The sequence below is a fragment of the Strix aluco genome, chromosome 23, assembly GCF_031877795.1.
Source record: "Strix aluco isolate bStrAlu1 chromosome 23, bStrAlu1.hap1, whole genome shotgun sequence".
In the NCBI taxonomy this organism is placed as follows: domain Eukaryota; kingdom Metazoa; phylum Chordata; class Aves; order Strigiformes; family Strigidae; genus Strix; species Strix aluco.
The window spans coordinates 2,422,382-2,436,016 of NC_133953.1; the positions used below are offsets into that span (position 1 = coordinate 2,422,382).

Consider the following 13,635-nt stretch of genomic DNA (forward strand, 5'->3'; position numbering starts at 1 on the left):
TCTTGCTCGGTGTGTGCACTTACATCATAAGCACGTCTGTAGAATCTATTTATGTATCCTCATGTTTCATCTTTGGATAAGAAAAAAAGGCTGCAAGTACTCCTCAACCTGCACTCTGAGCCAAGACTCAGCTAAAGAAAACCACTCTATCCACACAGATCCTCGCAGCTCACACTCGCTGCTAGATGCATTGTGCTGAATATTCCCACCCTGCTCTAGCTTACACAGAACCTTGTCTACTAACAGACAGCAAGGTCTCATCAACAAGTATTGCCAACTCAGCTCTTTCACTAACATAAAATGTGCAAACTTCTGTGTATTTTAAGCAGATTTCAGGTGTGCTTGAGTATCTCACACAGCCAGCCTAATTGGTACCACAGAATGAAAGAGACCACAACTGATGTACTTTCAAAAAAGTTAAAAACACTTATCCAATGCAAATTGATTCCAGAAAAGCTGAGTTTGTCATGGACTGGTGATCTGCCAGAAGTCACTACTGGTGTAGAGGGAACTCTTCATACAGGAGCAAAAGAGTGGGAAAGAACAGAAAAAGAGACACCACTAACCATACCTGATAGAGCTTTATAATGTGTGGGTGATCAAGCATTTTCATTATCTGCACTTCTCGGTAGATCTTCTCCAGATTCACAGCATCCAGTTGAGATTTGTCGATAATTTTTATTGCCACCTGAAAACAAATAGCAAAAGTGGGATTAAAACTCCCCAACATTCTCCTCATTATAAAGGAAATAATGCAACCCCAGATAACCGGGGGCTTTCTTCTAGCTCAGAAATACACATCCCACGCTTAAAAATACAGCGGCACAACAGCACACGGCAGCAGTCCCTCTAAGTGGCTGCAGGACTATCACCTACATCAGCATGTCAGAAAAAGAAAGTTTTACAAGAAATTGAAGACAGAACGGGTGATGAGGTCAGTGCTCCAATAAGTCCAGGTGCAGAATGCTTTTGTATCAGTAGCTCGTGGGAACAACTGAGGACCCTTCGTGGAGCACTGCTGTAAAGTCAAAAGCTTTCTTAAAAAGCCTAATGTTACCATTTTGGCTTACACTAACAGTGTCCATTTCTGGAGTCAAGGTAGCCAATTTGAATCCCACAAATGCAAAAATCTTAATTTCAAAGAAAAATTGTTGGCTCAACATAATCAAACATGGTGGATCCATGTAGTTTCAACTGTTACATGCTTATTTTAACTGTAATTAATATGCTGCTACCATAAAGACATCTGCAGTTCATCTGTTCAGGGAAAAAACCTGTACAGATATGTTTGTCAGTCAAACCTTGCAAACATATCTCAATTAGTTTAGAAAACAGATCCTGGTTCTATTGACCTGGGTTTTAGCCAATACCTGCAAAGTGAATTACAGGTAACTACACATGCTTAGAAGACTAAAAATTTCAAACAGAAGATATTTAAAAAATAAATTTAAACCACGAAGAAAAATATAGCTGCTATAAAAAACCATGCAAGGGATAACAATACTAAGGAGTATTGAATATATAAATGGTGTTTATTCACCCTGAATATCACATTATTAATGCTGAAGCAGGAGAAAATATAAGTCACACAAATGCTTCCAATTATAACTGCATTTCACAAACTATTGAACTACAGGAGACAGCTGCTATGCAGGAGACAAATCCACAGGAGGTGAACCTCATTATCTCCAGTAGAGCTGATTATAGACCCACCTGAATTCAGAATTAACTATTTATTGACTTCATTTCAGTATGCTTTTGCTTGATAACCTCTTCAAAGTCACTTGTCTTCCCCAATCACCAGAAAAATAAGATTTGCTATGAATTAATAAACTGAACTAGCCTTATAATCAGTGAAAATTTGGTTTTGCTTTTAAGATGCAGGATGCACTCTTACATGGCTGAAGCAGAACAAGACTATTTTCCAAAGCAAACAAGCAATTTTTAAACCTTTTTTTTCAAAACATAGGTGTGGGTTGTTTATTTTCTTTAAACAACATTAACGTAGAACTCACTGAAGCTAAATTTATCAAAAACCACTACACATTTTTAAGATTAATGATATACACAGCCATTAGACAGAAAACAAGAAGGTTCATATCCCACAACATTTTCAGCATTAATCAAGAGTGACTCCATAGCCTTTATTCTTCAAAACATAACAGTGGACACTTTGGAAGAAGTGGTACCTAAACCAGTACTCAACCACCTGACACTGCACACTCCTTCCTGCCAGCTCTCTGCAACTTTCTTCTGTCCTAGTATAACATAGAGCAATTTAGGGGATCCTGATGCCTAATCTTTTCAAAACATGCTTTTTCCCCTGTTGTCTTCCACTAGCTCTTTGTATTTACAGCACTCTCCATAATGCATCTACACTGCCCTCTCACATTACACTGCAGAGTGACTGGGAAGCATACAGGAACAGTGATGCTCGAGATGGCAGGTCCTAAAAGAGTACAGATCTGCCTCTGAAAGCCTCCGCCTCTTGACTGTGACGACACTATCTCTAAACCATGCAGATCACCTGCTTCTGTTCCTATTTATTACCACCTCATCCTATTCCCATTCCATCCAAATACAATATTAATTTGCTATCTTACACTTGGTATACATATAAAACTGGGTAATAAAGGCCTGGCTTCACACATGCAAGGAATAAGGCAAAAGAAAAGCAGTAACATGCATGGGACTGGACTATCCAAATGCATACTTCCCACTTGGCCTTGCCAGATTTGCAGTCCCTTTGACTACTCCCTACAGCAATTGCTCATTCTCTCAGCAGGTCCTCTGGTGCTCACTTAGGCAGAACAGCAAGCTGCTTCCTTATTTGGTCTGATTCTATGCCATGTGGCAGCAGAGGATGCAAACAATCATTCATGCAGCTTAAGAAAAAGCACTACGCAAACCCCTGAGTCTCCCTGGCTTAATTTAAGATCACACCTAATAAAATGACTTCTGGTTATTGTTTATTTTTTGCAGGCACAATTTATTAGCTTAAGAAGAAATCACTTCATTATAAAGTTACAAAATGTCAAAGTAATCAAACCAAACCACTAAAATCAGACTGAATTCTTATACATCAGGAAATATTTATTAAAAACAACCCATGTGTCACGTTTCTCCCCTTCCTCTGATTTATTTTATGCTCTCTCTGGAATCAGAGACACAAGCTGGCTTCTCCTTCATTTTCCCCCATGTACCCCAGTTTATACCCATTATTTGAGTGACCTCCAGATTTAAGAAGAATGGAGCCCACTATTTCTTATTTACAAACCTATGAAAAGATTAATCTGTAGCAATCTCGCATTCCTATCACAAAACAGTAATACATCTTTCAGTCAAGCAATAAGGTATCTCCAATCTTGCATAGATCAGGCATTCAGGAAAGTCTAAATGCCTCCTTTGTTGATCTAGAGTAATGGAAAAAAAAAAATCCAGCTGCGTGGGGTTTTTTTTGTATTTAAAGTTTAATGGCAATCTAATTAAGACAGCAATTTACACAGACAACATCAGCCTCTCAATAACTTGAGGTATTTACAGTAGCTTCTTCCTTCACCTCCTTCTTTCTTCACACAGACAACATAGTGTAGAAGCTCTACCTAAAACTTGCATCCCTTGCAGCTTTTAAGACTGTCTCCTTCCCCAGCTCTGGTTCATTTAATTTCACCTTACAGTTAGGTGTTTTACAAAGATCTCTTCAAATGCAAGCAAAAAAATACAGTAACTTCCTCACATTTACTCTTCTTACATATAGGAAGTGTGTGCAGTACAGAAAAGCTAATAAAAGCAAATACAGGACTTTGAAGAAAAGAGGTTAGGTCTAGCATAGAAGAGGAAAAAAACACCAAACAATTGAAACTGCAGCAAAGCAATAAGTAAGGTGGGTTTGGACAACTTTAAAAGAAAAAAAAACCAAACCAGCAGCCTGCTCTCTAGGGCTCATTGTCTAACTTTTGTTTATCTGTCCATCACACTACCATCAGTTTGATTAGCACAAATATTTATACTTCTCACCTACTCCTAGTGGGGAGGGGGGAGAATTCTGCAACTGTACAGCTTGCCTAGTGCTACTTTACCCAGTGAAGCCTGACTCCCATCACCTTATCCTACTGAAAAATCTCACTTTACAAGTACACTGACTCTCGGTGTTTTTTCAGTATAGTTTGGCACTTCCACAGTTTGCTCTTGAGTATTCCTTTTACTGAAAGTACCAACACTTCAAATGCAGCCTGTTACCACTTCCAAGCCTATCTAAAGTGTCTGTTGCCAACTTTCTCCAGAGATATCAGACGTTATTTTGAACGCTGCAGTTCCCAGCTTCTAACATCTGCAAAGAGTTCCAACAGAAAAAACCACTCATCAGTTTTAAACTTTCTTTTCCCAGATAACGAAAGTATCCATTTCCCTAGAAAAACCTAGATAACTCCTTCGTCCTTCTTCAGTTTTAAGGATGAAATACTTCCATTTCCACTTCAGTTTCTTAATAATCAGTGCCTGCTGTAGTTTCATGTTTTCCGAGGTTAATAAGACTGCAACTATATAATCACTTCAGTTACTAAAAGTAATTTTATATAAAATAAAAACGTGCAGAAGACATTTTTCATCTTTACATGGTTAAAATTCTCGAACAGATCTTATTTCCTGAGCAACAGCCAGTAAAATGTCATTAGAGGAAAGAAGCATTTTAAAAAGAATAATAAAAAAAGAATGGGTCATAAATTTGGGATGCATGGCTACAAATCCTGCTATAACCTTCACTATACTTTCTGGCCAAGAACAGAGCTTCATGTTCCAATGTTTCATATTTTCTTCTTTTTCCAGAAGTTTCCTATCCTATCTCCTTGCTGCACACATTTAGAAATACAATTCCCAAAGACTGTTGAAAGACTGAAATCAAATCCTTCTTCTGAAAGTGTGGGAGCAAGAAAACAAGTCTTCAGGTCACACATTTCTAGGAGCAGAACGGCTCCAGAAAAATCCTCTTTCAGTAGTTTTGAAACATTTCCTTACCTCCCCATACCACAAATAAAAACTGATCGTAGATTTCAAACAAGTCACAGAACAGCGGCACTCCACAGAAGCACACAGTAACCTTCTATATTGTCTACACAATCACTCACCTACTCCCCAAATTATAACACTAACACGTATCAGTGATGGAACTATCACGCGTTTATAGCTTTTGAGTCTGAAAAGATGAGTTTTGTTTACACACTGGGCATTCAGGTACAACAATGCATCAGGGACTTGGATGAATACTTCTGCAAAAATGTTTTTATGAAGATATTGCCAGACAATAATGCCAGCACTAATAAAATGCTCTTTATTAAGTCAGTTAATACTGAACTCCTGCAGGCAACTACGGAGCTAGAAAAATTATGTTATATGTGAATTTGCAAATGTTGGAAAACAAATTGTTTTGGAGCACTACAGAACAAGCCACTGTCTCAGCAGGCTACTTGCTACCTCTGTCATGATATTAAGAAATGCATTTTGTGCTGCTGCACCCATAATCTGTTCGAAAAAGATAAAACAAGACTTCTTTAGCGAGATCATTCAGTTGACAGCTATCACTAATGTATTCATAAACCTGTGTGTTGTGTAACCACATCAGTTCAGTCTCTAGGATATCTGAGTTAATTTTAAGCACAGCTCTCCACTAATTAATAGTATCTTATTTGAGATGCAAGAGGAAGAGATGCAAACTAATGAAGAACAAGTGGGATATCTCCAGTTTAAACAGATTTTTAGCTTAAAAAACCCACCACATTACACCAAACCGCATTTTGTCTTACAATGTGGAGTTATTTGGTACTATGAAGTGGCTGTTTTTGAACACAGAGAGTAAAAGCATGTGCCTACTTGAAGGAAAAAAATTTGCTGTTTGCAATCCTCGTACAACTCTCAATGTGTGTAATACATATGTGCACACAGTGGCAGGCTTCTATAGGACAAGCAGCATAGTAGCAGCTGGCACCACTGCCTCTACAGTCAAATGCAGATGAGATATCTCAGTCTATTTGGAATCTTCAGTTTTCATGCATCTTGCCAGGGCCATAGATGATTCGGAGAAAAAACACTTGGAAATACTTAAAATCCAGCCACTTCTTGCTAACGATGTGAGAAGGAACAGTGCATTCAACAGCAACAGCTCACTTTTGTCCATAATCTCAGCTGTGTCATGATGACAGGAAAAAAAGAAGTAATTCTTAGAGGTGGAGAAGCTGCTTCAAGATGGGGAACAGTTTCCTATCTGAAAAGTGTGTTTTGTTCCTTAATATATAGCTTGCTAACAGCTACTAGCATATTGCAGAGATGTTGGAACATCACTTTAATCTTTAGAAGACAGTGCAAAGAGACTGCACGCAGGAATGAATTCTCATTTCTCTAGTATGGTCAATCACTGCCACAGCACAAGCAACCTAACTTGGCACATGCCGAATTAAGGACTATTACACTAGTTTTGCAGCTAGTTTTGGTGCTTTTTTTAAAAAAATAGTTATCACTTCTAAGGAAAATAAAAGACAACAACTGAAAAAAATCCCAATATAGTATTAGTACATACTTCAAATGACCCAAAAAAAGGGAATCCTGTTCCTTCCCTTACCTTCCCCATCACCAGTTTTTGCTGCTTAACGACTTATATTCCAAAAAAATCCTTGCAAGTTTCATGATTTCTTTTCATTTAAAAATATTACATATAGCACACATTTCCTTCCCTCTTTTACTGAAGGTCTAGGGAACTGGAGTTTGCTCAATCCTCATCTGACATCTGGGAATCGAAATTGTCAAGCAGTGAAGGCGAAATGCTTGTCGAAAAAATAAGAAAGTTCTTCTATCCTTCAGCTACTGCAGCTTTCAATTTTCATTGGTTTTACACGATTAAATTAATTCTCCGACTAGTCTTTAAAAACAAAAGCCAAACAAAAAACCCCCACCCCACCACAACACCCTCCCAACACGGCCTGACAAGTTAACGTACAAGAAGTTTGTCCATGTCAGCGCAAGCTTGAAGGTTTTGCGCAGGTTACAGAAATTCAGATTTGAGTTGTTAATCCAGTACATCCCACGAGCAGATAAACTGCATTAACAAACACAACTTCCTGCAATCTGGAGCAACTCCAATTTGCAACAGCAAAGTGGCTATCAGACTTATAAAAGCATTAACCTCCCCTAGGATGAAGCACATTATGCTCAACCTGGTCAACCTGCGAGCTCCCACTCTGTCTCCAGATCCGTGTTCCCCCTCTCCCCCCTGCAACAGGTCTAGAGAGCCCACAGCTGCCAACAGTTAAATCAGCACACTGAGACTTTTTTTTGGGTGGAGGGGGGCCAATGGTGTCATTTTCCCACTTAATTAGTCCACTAACTCAAACTGTGTGCTATATAGCACAGGGAGCCGCTGTCTCCACTTGAATCATTCACTTTTACATGTACTTAATCACATTTGATCAGGCACTCGCATCTAAATTAGTTTCACATCTTGTATCAGGAGCTGGTATAGTTTTCAGAGAAAAGTGCAAACCACCTATAACATACCACACAGCTAAAAGCATAACTGAACCGTAAGGCCATACTAGCCAGGAGGGTTTCATTTTCATCAGAGGAGCAATGGCTAGTATTCTTTTGTGGATGACTAATCCTCAGGGGGTATTAGTTACAGAGTTTTGGGGGTTGGTGGGGAACATGACTCTTTCACACATAGGCTACTCACAAAGGCCTTCCTTCATCCTTGAAGTGCATTGCTTCTTCCCAGGTAGTACCTTCACCTATTCCAAGAGCTTTTCGCTACTGTTCATTATTTCACACATCATCATATTTCACTAGAAGAAAATATCCATCTTCTTGAACTTTATGCTTCCAATTACTTTTGTTCCCTTTTCTTAGTCTCCTTTTCTGCTTCAGAGGAAAAATTTTACTTATTTTGTGCATGCCTCATTTAACAAAAGTTACCCTGACATCACAGGATTTCTCAGCAACAGGATAAATTACCATGGCAGAAAAGCACGTGTCATTAACTTAAATGGCAACAAACACACAAACAACAAGCAAAGCAAAGGTCACATTCAACCATGTAGCCCCCTCTGAGGCACACTGTATGGACTGTCATTAGAGTCATGCACTACCTCTATTACTACAAATATATATCAATCTCCCCATTTTTCTTAGCCTTCATTCTTTTTTTCTGATTGATTACTTAGTCATGCAATTTTAGCATTGCATTAATATAGGATTCAAGTTATGATTTCTGAGTTCATTTGCATACACCATCTACTACCCTGTCTTATGAGTATCTTTTGCTTCATGCCTGGTTTTATTTTATTTTCACCTATACTTTGCTAAGTTTACTATTTTCAGTTCCAATTATACATTTATATTCTGATATGTAGGTTTTCCATGAATAGGATGGATTCTGTATAGAATCCATAAGTGCTGACCTTTTAAAGTAATAAGATCCCATCTTTTTTTACTTTGACAGTTATTGCTAGTCAGTTATGTAAAAAAACAGGCAAATATTTTTATAGGTCAAAGCCATATTAAATACAGTTTCAAAGTACTGATGCTATAAAAGCCCAACAACAAACAGATTCCCAATTTAAAGGGTTCAAATGGGAGATTCAGGCGAAACTCAGACAAGGAAATAGTTGTTTTTAAAAGAGTTTTCTGAGCAAGTCTCAACAGCAACACAGGGCATATCTTCCCACAGGACAGACCTGATGGTACTCAACTACAGCCTTTCCAGAACCTAATAAGCTGAATATTCTTCCACTGAAAGTTCAATAAAGGCACAGATGAATGTGAGAAGTTAGCAACTCAAAAAAATTTAAGCAACAGTTTAGAACAAACATGCAACATGAACAGCCTTCCAGCTAGAAACATTAACAAGCAGGACTTCCACTTGATGTGCACAGTGAACTACCACTGAATCAAGTGAGGTGGTCCAAACTTGAAGTGCTTATTCAAAGTAGTATTCCGCTAGAATTAACTTCCCCTGACAGCACCAGACAATCTTCATAGTGTTCCCCTTCCTCAAAGGCCACGTAAATAGTTCCAGCAACTTACTCAGCAATTAAGTTCCAAATAAGCATTCTTGCATCTCCTACTGCAGAAAGTCAATGTAGCTGTATTGAAAAATGAAAGACCTTGGCAGAAATCTCCAACACAGGCACATCTGCTGTAAAAATCATGCAGAAGATAAAAAGGCTTCAAACTGGACACAAGGCTCCTCAGAAAAGGAAAGCTGGTTAAAAAATTCAGGACTGTATTAGAACGCACTGGAATTCAGCAATTCCTTAGGACACAGATGGAAATCATACCAGAGCTGGGGAACTGTTAAGCTCTAAGTTTTCTGTAACCTTTCTTATTTTGAACAATACTAAGCAAATATTCTTTCTAACAAGTCAAACAAAAATTAAGATTGTTTTCTTCCCTATTACAAAATCTGCCAAAGAAAAAAGAACTTAAAAAGTAAACCACAAATTGCTATCTTCAAGTGAAGCGTTTAGGTTGGCGTATGCCATCCAACTTGGGAACAGAACACTAACATTGCAAGGTCTTCGCTTGGCTCTTCAGCAATAGCATAGAATAGCATAAAAATAATTAACAGTTTATTATGAAACTTAAGAAATAGGACAATAAGAGAAATTTCTTTCAATACTTGGGATGCAAAGCACATTTATCACTGCATGGCCAGAACAATGTTGGTATTGCAGGTTTGTTTTCCTTAGCTGAAGTCCACACTAAGGGCATTTTTCATGGCTGTAAAGGACGATTTTACCACAGTCACTGAATAATTGCAGGTCTCCTCAATTTTTACCTTGTACTTCAGACAGTATTTTATTCACTTTTGTCTGGTACAGAGCAGCACAGTAAGCTCTTCTTCAGTAAACAATGAAAGCAACCATAACAGAGCCTCACAAAAAGCTTACCTCTGGGTGTAGTGACTAAAACTACCAAAGAAAATATAAGAGGAAGCTGATCTTTCAAAGCCATTACTTTCATCAGATACCTGTTTTTAAGAAGAGAACGTGACTACATTTTATCCATGCAGATTTACAAATCAATTTTGGTTTAGGTAAAGGGTAAGACATTAACCATCTACAGGCTAGTAATCATCAGGTAACGTACACTGGGGGGGGGTGATGGTCTGTGCAGTTAAACAAAGAGACAAAAATGGTCGGATTTGGTTAACTAGCAGGATGATGTATTGAAGAATTCAGGACACACGCACAAAAGTTCCTTTGCTAAAACGGATTACCAAGGTAGAAGGACTGCTCATCTGCAAGTACTGGCCAGGTCAGGAAACCTTAAAATATACAGGCCACGAAAGGAGGCACAAGTGAACCTTCCCTATTAACAGAAAGTTATCCCTATCCGATGGCTACGCTCACCAACTCAGCCAACAGCTGTCTGACCCCGGCCCCCTCCCAGCCCCAGCATCCTTACGGTGACAGGCACACACCGAAGGCGGCCGCAGCCACAGGGGCACTCCGCTCCAGCCAGGCTGGGAGGCGTTATCGCTGCCCTCGCCGGGAAGATGAAAGCAAGAAAACAAGAACGGCGGCCAGGGCTCCTGCTCCAAAGCCCGCCCGCAGCCGAACACCTCAAGTAAATAAAATATCCCTCCCCTGCAGGGGGAGGCTCCAGTGCCGGAAGGGACAAAAGGAGCGAGCAGCCTGCAAGGGCGCTGCTGCACAGCCCCGCCGAGCCACCCAGGCCGCCCCCAGGAACCCCCCAGCTCCTGGGCAGAGCCCCGCAGCGCCGAGGCCGGCTGTCCGCCCCGCGGCCTGCGGCGGAGCCCCGCACCGCCACGGCCCGCCGCCCCTCCGCGCCCCGCCGAGCCCCTCCGGCCGGCTGCCCCCCGAACCCTGCAGCAGCGCCCCACAGCCCCCGCGGCCGCCGCCAAGCCCCGAGAGCTCCGGCGCCTGCGGGCCCCCCGAGCGCTGCCGCCCAGCGCCCGGCCGGGCGAGGCCCGGGGGGCGGCGGGAGGGGCCTGGCGGCGCGGCCTGGCTAGGCCGGGGCAGGGGGGCGACCGCGGCCGCCGCGCCTCACCTCGCTGCGCGTGATGCGGTGCCGCGCCAGCTTGACCACGGCGAAGTTGCCTTTGCCCAGCGTGCCCTCGATGTCGTAGAAGCCGACGCGGACGGGCCCGAGCCCGCGGGGCAGCAGCGGGGGGGGCCGCCGGGGCTCGGCCATTACCATGCTGGGCGCGGGGGGCGGCGGCGGCTCCGGCGCGAGCGGCGGCGGCGGCTCGAGTCTGTCTGCGGCGCCCTGGAGCCGCGCCGCCCCCCCCCCCGCCCGTCACCGCGCGCGTCAGCGGGGGCGGAGCGTCGCCATGGCAACCGCAGGCACCGCGCCGGGGCGGCCGCCCGGGCTCCGCTCCCCTCCGCGGCGGGGCCGGGGCGCTGCCGGCCTCGGGGGGCTCCGCCGCGGGTTGTGGCGGGCCCGGGTGGCGGCCCAGGGCCCCCCCAGCGCTGCTCTGGGCCCCTCCGCGGATCCCCTCCCCGCGGCGCCCCCCCAGCTCCGGCTCTGCAGTGCGGCCGGGGAAGCTCCCCCTCGGCCTTGCGCGCCCCGCGCGGCTGTTGAGGAAGGGGGGGGCCGCCAGGAGCCCCCAGGAGCAGGACGAGGAGAAGCAACGAGTCTGGCCCAGGTGTCCCTCCAGCCCTGGGTCAGGGTCGCGGGTGCAGGAAGAGCCTGGGCGGCTGCACCGGGGTCAGACTCTGGGGGTAGTTTCCTGACAAAAATACCCTGTCCCTGGCAGCGAGCTGCATTTCCAGTGGACCAAGTTATTCCAGATCAGAAAGATGCCTTTTCTGAGTCCATCAGCCTCTCAAAATCCCCATCGGCATCACGCAATACTCACCTCGAGTACCCTGTGCAGTTTGGGGCTCCACAATTTAAGAAGGATGTTAAGGTGCTTGGATGCTTCCAGAGGAGGCCAACAAAGCTGGTGAGAGGGCTGGAAGGAATGTCCAGTGAGGAGCGGCCGAGGACTTTGGGCTTGTCTAGTCTGGAGAAAAGGAGGCTGAGGGGCGACCTCATGGCTCTCTACAGCTTCCTGAGGAGGGGACGTGCTGAGCTCTTCTCCCTGGGATCCAGTGATAGGATGCGTGGGAATGGTTCAAAGCTGCCTCAGGGGAGGTTTAGACTGGACATTAGGAAGGATTTCTTTACTGAGAGGGTGCTCAGACACTGGAACAGGCTTCCTAGAGAGGTGATCGATGTCCCACGCCTGTCCGTGTTTAAGAGGCATTTGGACAATGCCCTCAGTAACATGCTTTACCTTTTAGCCCTGAAGTGGTCAGGCAGTTGGACTAGATGATTGTTGTAGGTCCCTCCCAACTGAACTATCTTCTATTCTATTCTATTCTATTCTATTCTATTCTATTCTATTCTATTCTATTCTATTCTATTCTATTCTATTCTATTCTATTCTATTCTATTCTATTCTATTCTATGTCCAGAAGCTGATGGTACAAGAACACACGTGTCTGTTGAATCAGCTGCACGTTCAGCAACAGTTACAGACCTTTTATGAACACAGAGTGCGGTAGATGCAAACACAGCTCAAAACAGAGCATGGCCACAAAAAGTGCGTGGAAGAATGCAACAAACAAACTTCTGTCTCTTGCTTTCCCTTTGTATACATGCCTTACATGTAAAGCTGCCTCATACTTGTGGAAAGTTGGTTAAATTTATTATGTGTGTCAAACAGCAATGACTCTTCTGCCAAGGGAACTGAAGATGTCCATGAAAAGTTAATGCTTGTCCTTCACTGCACTTGCAGTTCATCAGATTTCTCTAAGGAATGACATTTTGAGATGATGCTGCTGACTTGGACTGCTACAGATAATAACCATGTTGTTACTGTTCTATTTATCCCCTTAAGAAGTTCTGGCAGTGACTAACTGATGACTTGAGTTAGTCAGACATCCACCCTTTTAAATGATTGATAGGCGCATGAGCAAGCTTACCATAATCCCACTTGAATAGAAAATGGTGTCATCCCAAACTGCTACTTGTGAAATTTCACTCCTGCTTCACCCTATAGGGTGCTTCACTTTTTTTCAGGAATCTGAAACACTGACCAAACAGTAATGCTAGCATGATGCAAGCTTGATGTGTTAAAAGTAACCTTTTTCTACATTGTGCAAAATATTGCTTAATATTAATTCTCAGTCACTTGATTATAAATAAAATTTTTAGTAATAAAATATTTGGTTCCTGCCCACTTTCATCCATGTAAAATCTCACCAGACTGGTGCAAAATCAATTACTAAGTCGGATTTTGTGTTTGCAACAGAAAACTTTTGCAGAAACTTTTTTATGCTGCACACCACAATGCCATTTTTGACCTGAAAGTTCAGGTTACAAAAACATTTCTTAATAACGCTGCTAGAGGAACTGCAGTCACAAAACATTCTTTGTCCAGCAGCCTATAGCGGCCATTGATGGCTTTTGCTGTGCTTCAAGAAAAGTGATTCAAGTGCTTCTGACAAACACTGGTACGGAGGAGCTCTTCCAGGCCATTTCCAACAACCGGCTGAATGACACAGACTGTGGAGCACACATGCCCTCTTGTGGTCAATATTCCTGTACATAACGCTACTGCTGTGATGCTCTACTGAACGA

General features: G+C 42.8%; 2 protein-coding genes across 3 annotated transcripts in view; one reads left to right on the top strand and one right to left on the bottom strand.

Annotated features, from left to right (window-relative positions):
- Window positions 1–11,258, bottom strand: part of SIK2 (salt inducible kinase 2) — a 59,530-nt gene extending 48,272 nt beyond the window's left edge. For both annotated transcript variants that reach the window (XM_074848706.1, XM_074848705.1), the window contains exons 1-2: window positions 11,056–11,258; window positions 572–688 (exon numbers count right to left, since the gene is read on the bottom strand). In XM_074848706.1, the coding sequence (XP_074704807.1) occupies window positions 572–688; window positions 11,056–11,205 (267 nt within the window). In that variant the 5' untranslated portion in view covers window positions 11,206–11,258. The remainder of the gene's footprint in view (window positions 1–571; window positions 689–11,055) is intronic.
- ALG9 (ALG9 alpha-1,2-mannosyltransferase) overlaps window positions 1–12,876 on the top strand; it is a 126,294-nt gene extending 113,418 nt beyond the window's left edge. Inside the window, exon 17 of the transcript XR_012626203.1 lies at window positions 12,719–12,876. The gene's annotated coding sequence lies outside the window, so the exon portion shown is untranslated. The remainder of the gene's footprint in view (window positions 1–12,718) is intronic.
- The last annotated feature ends 759 nt before the right edge of the window (window positions 12,877–13,635 follow it).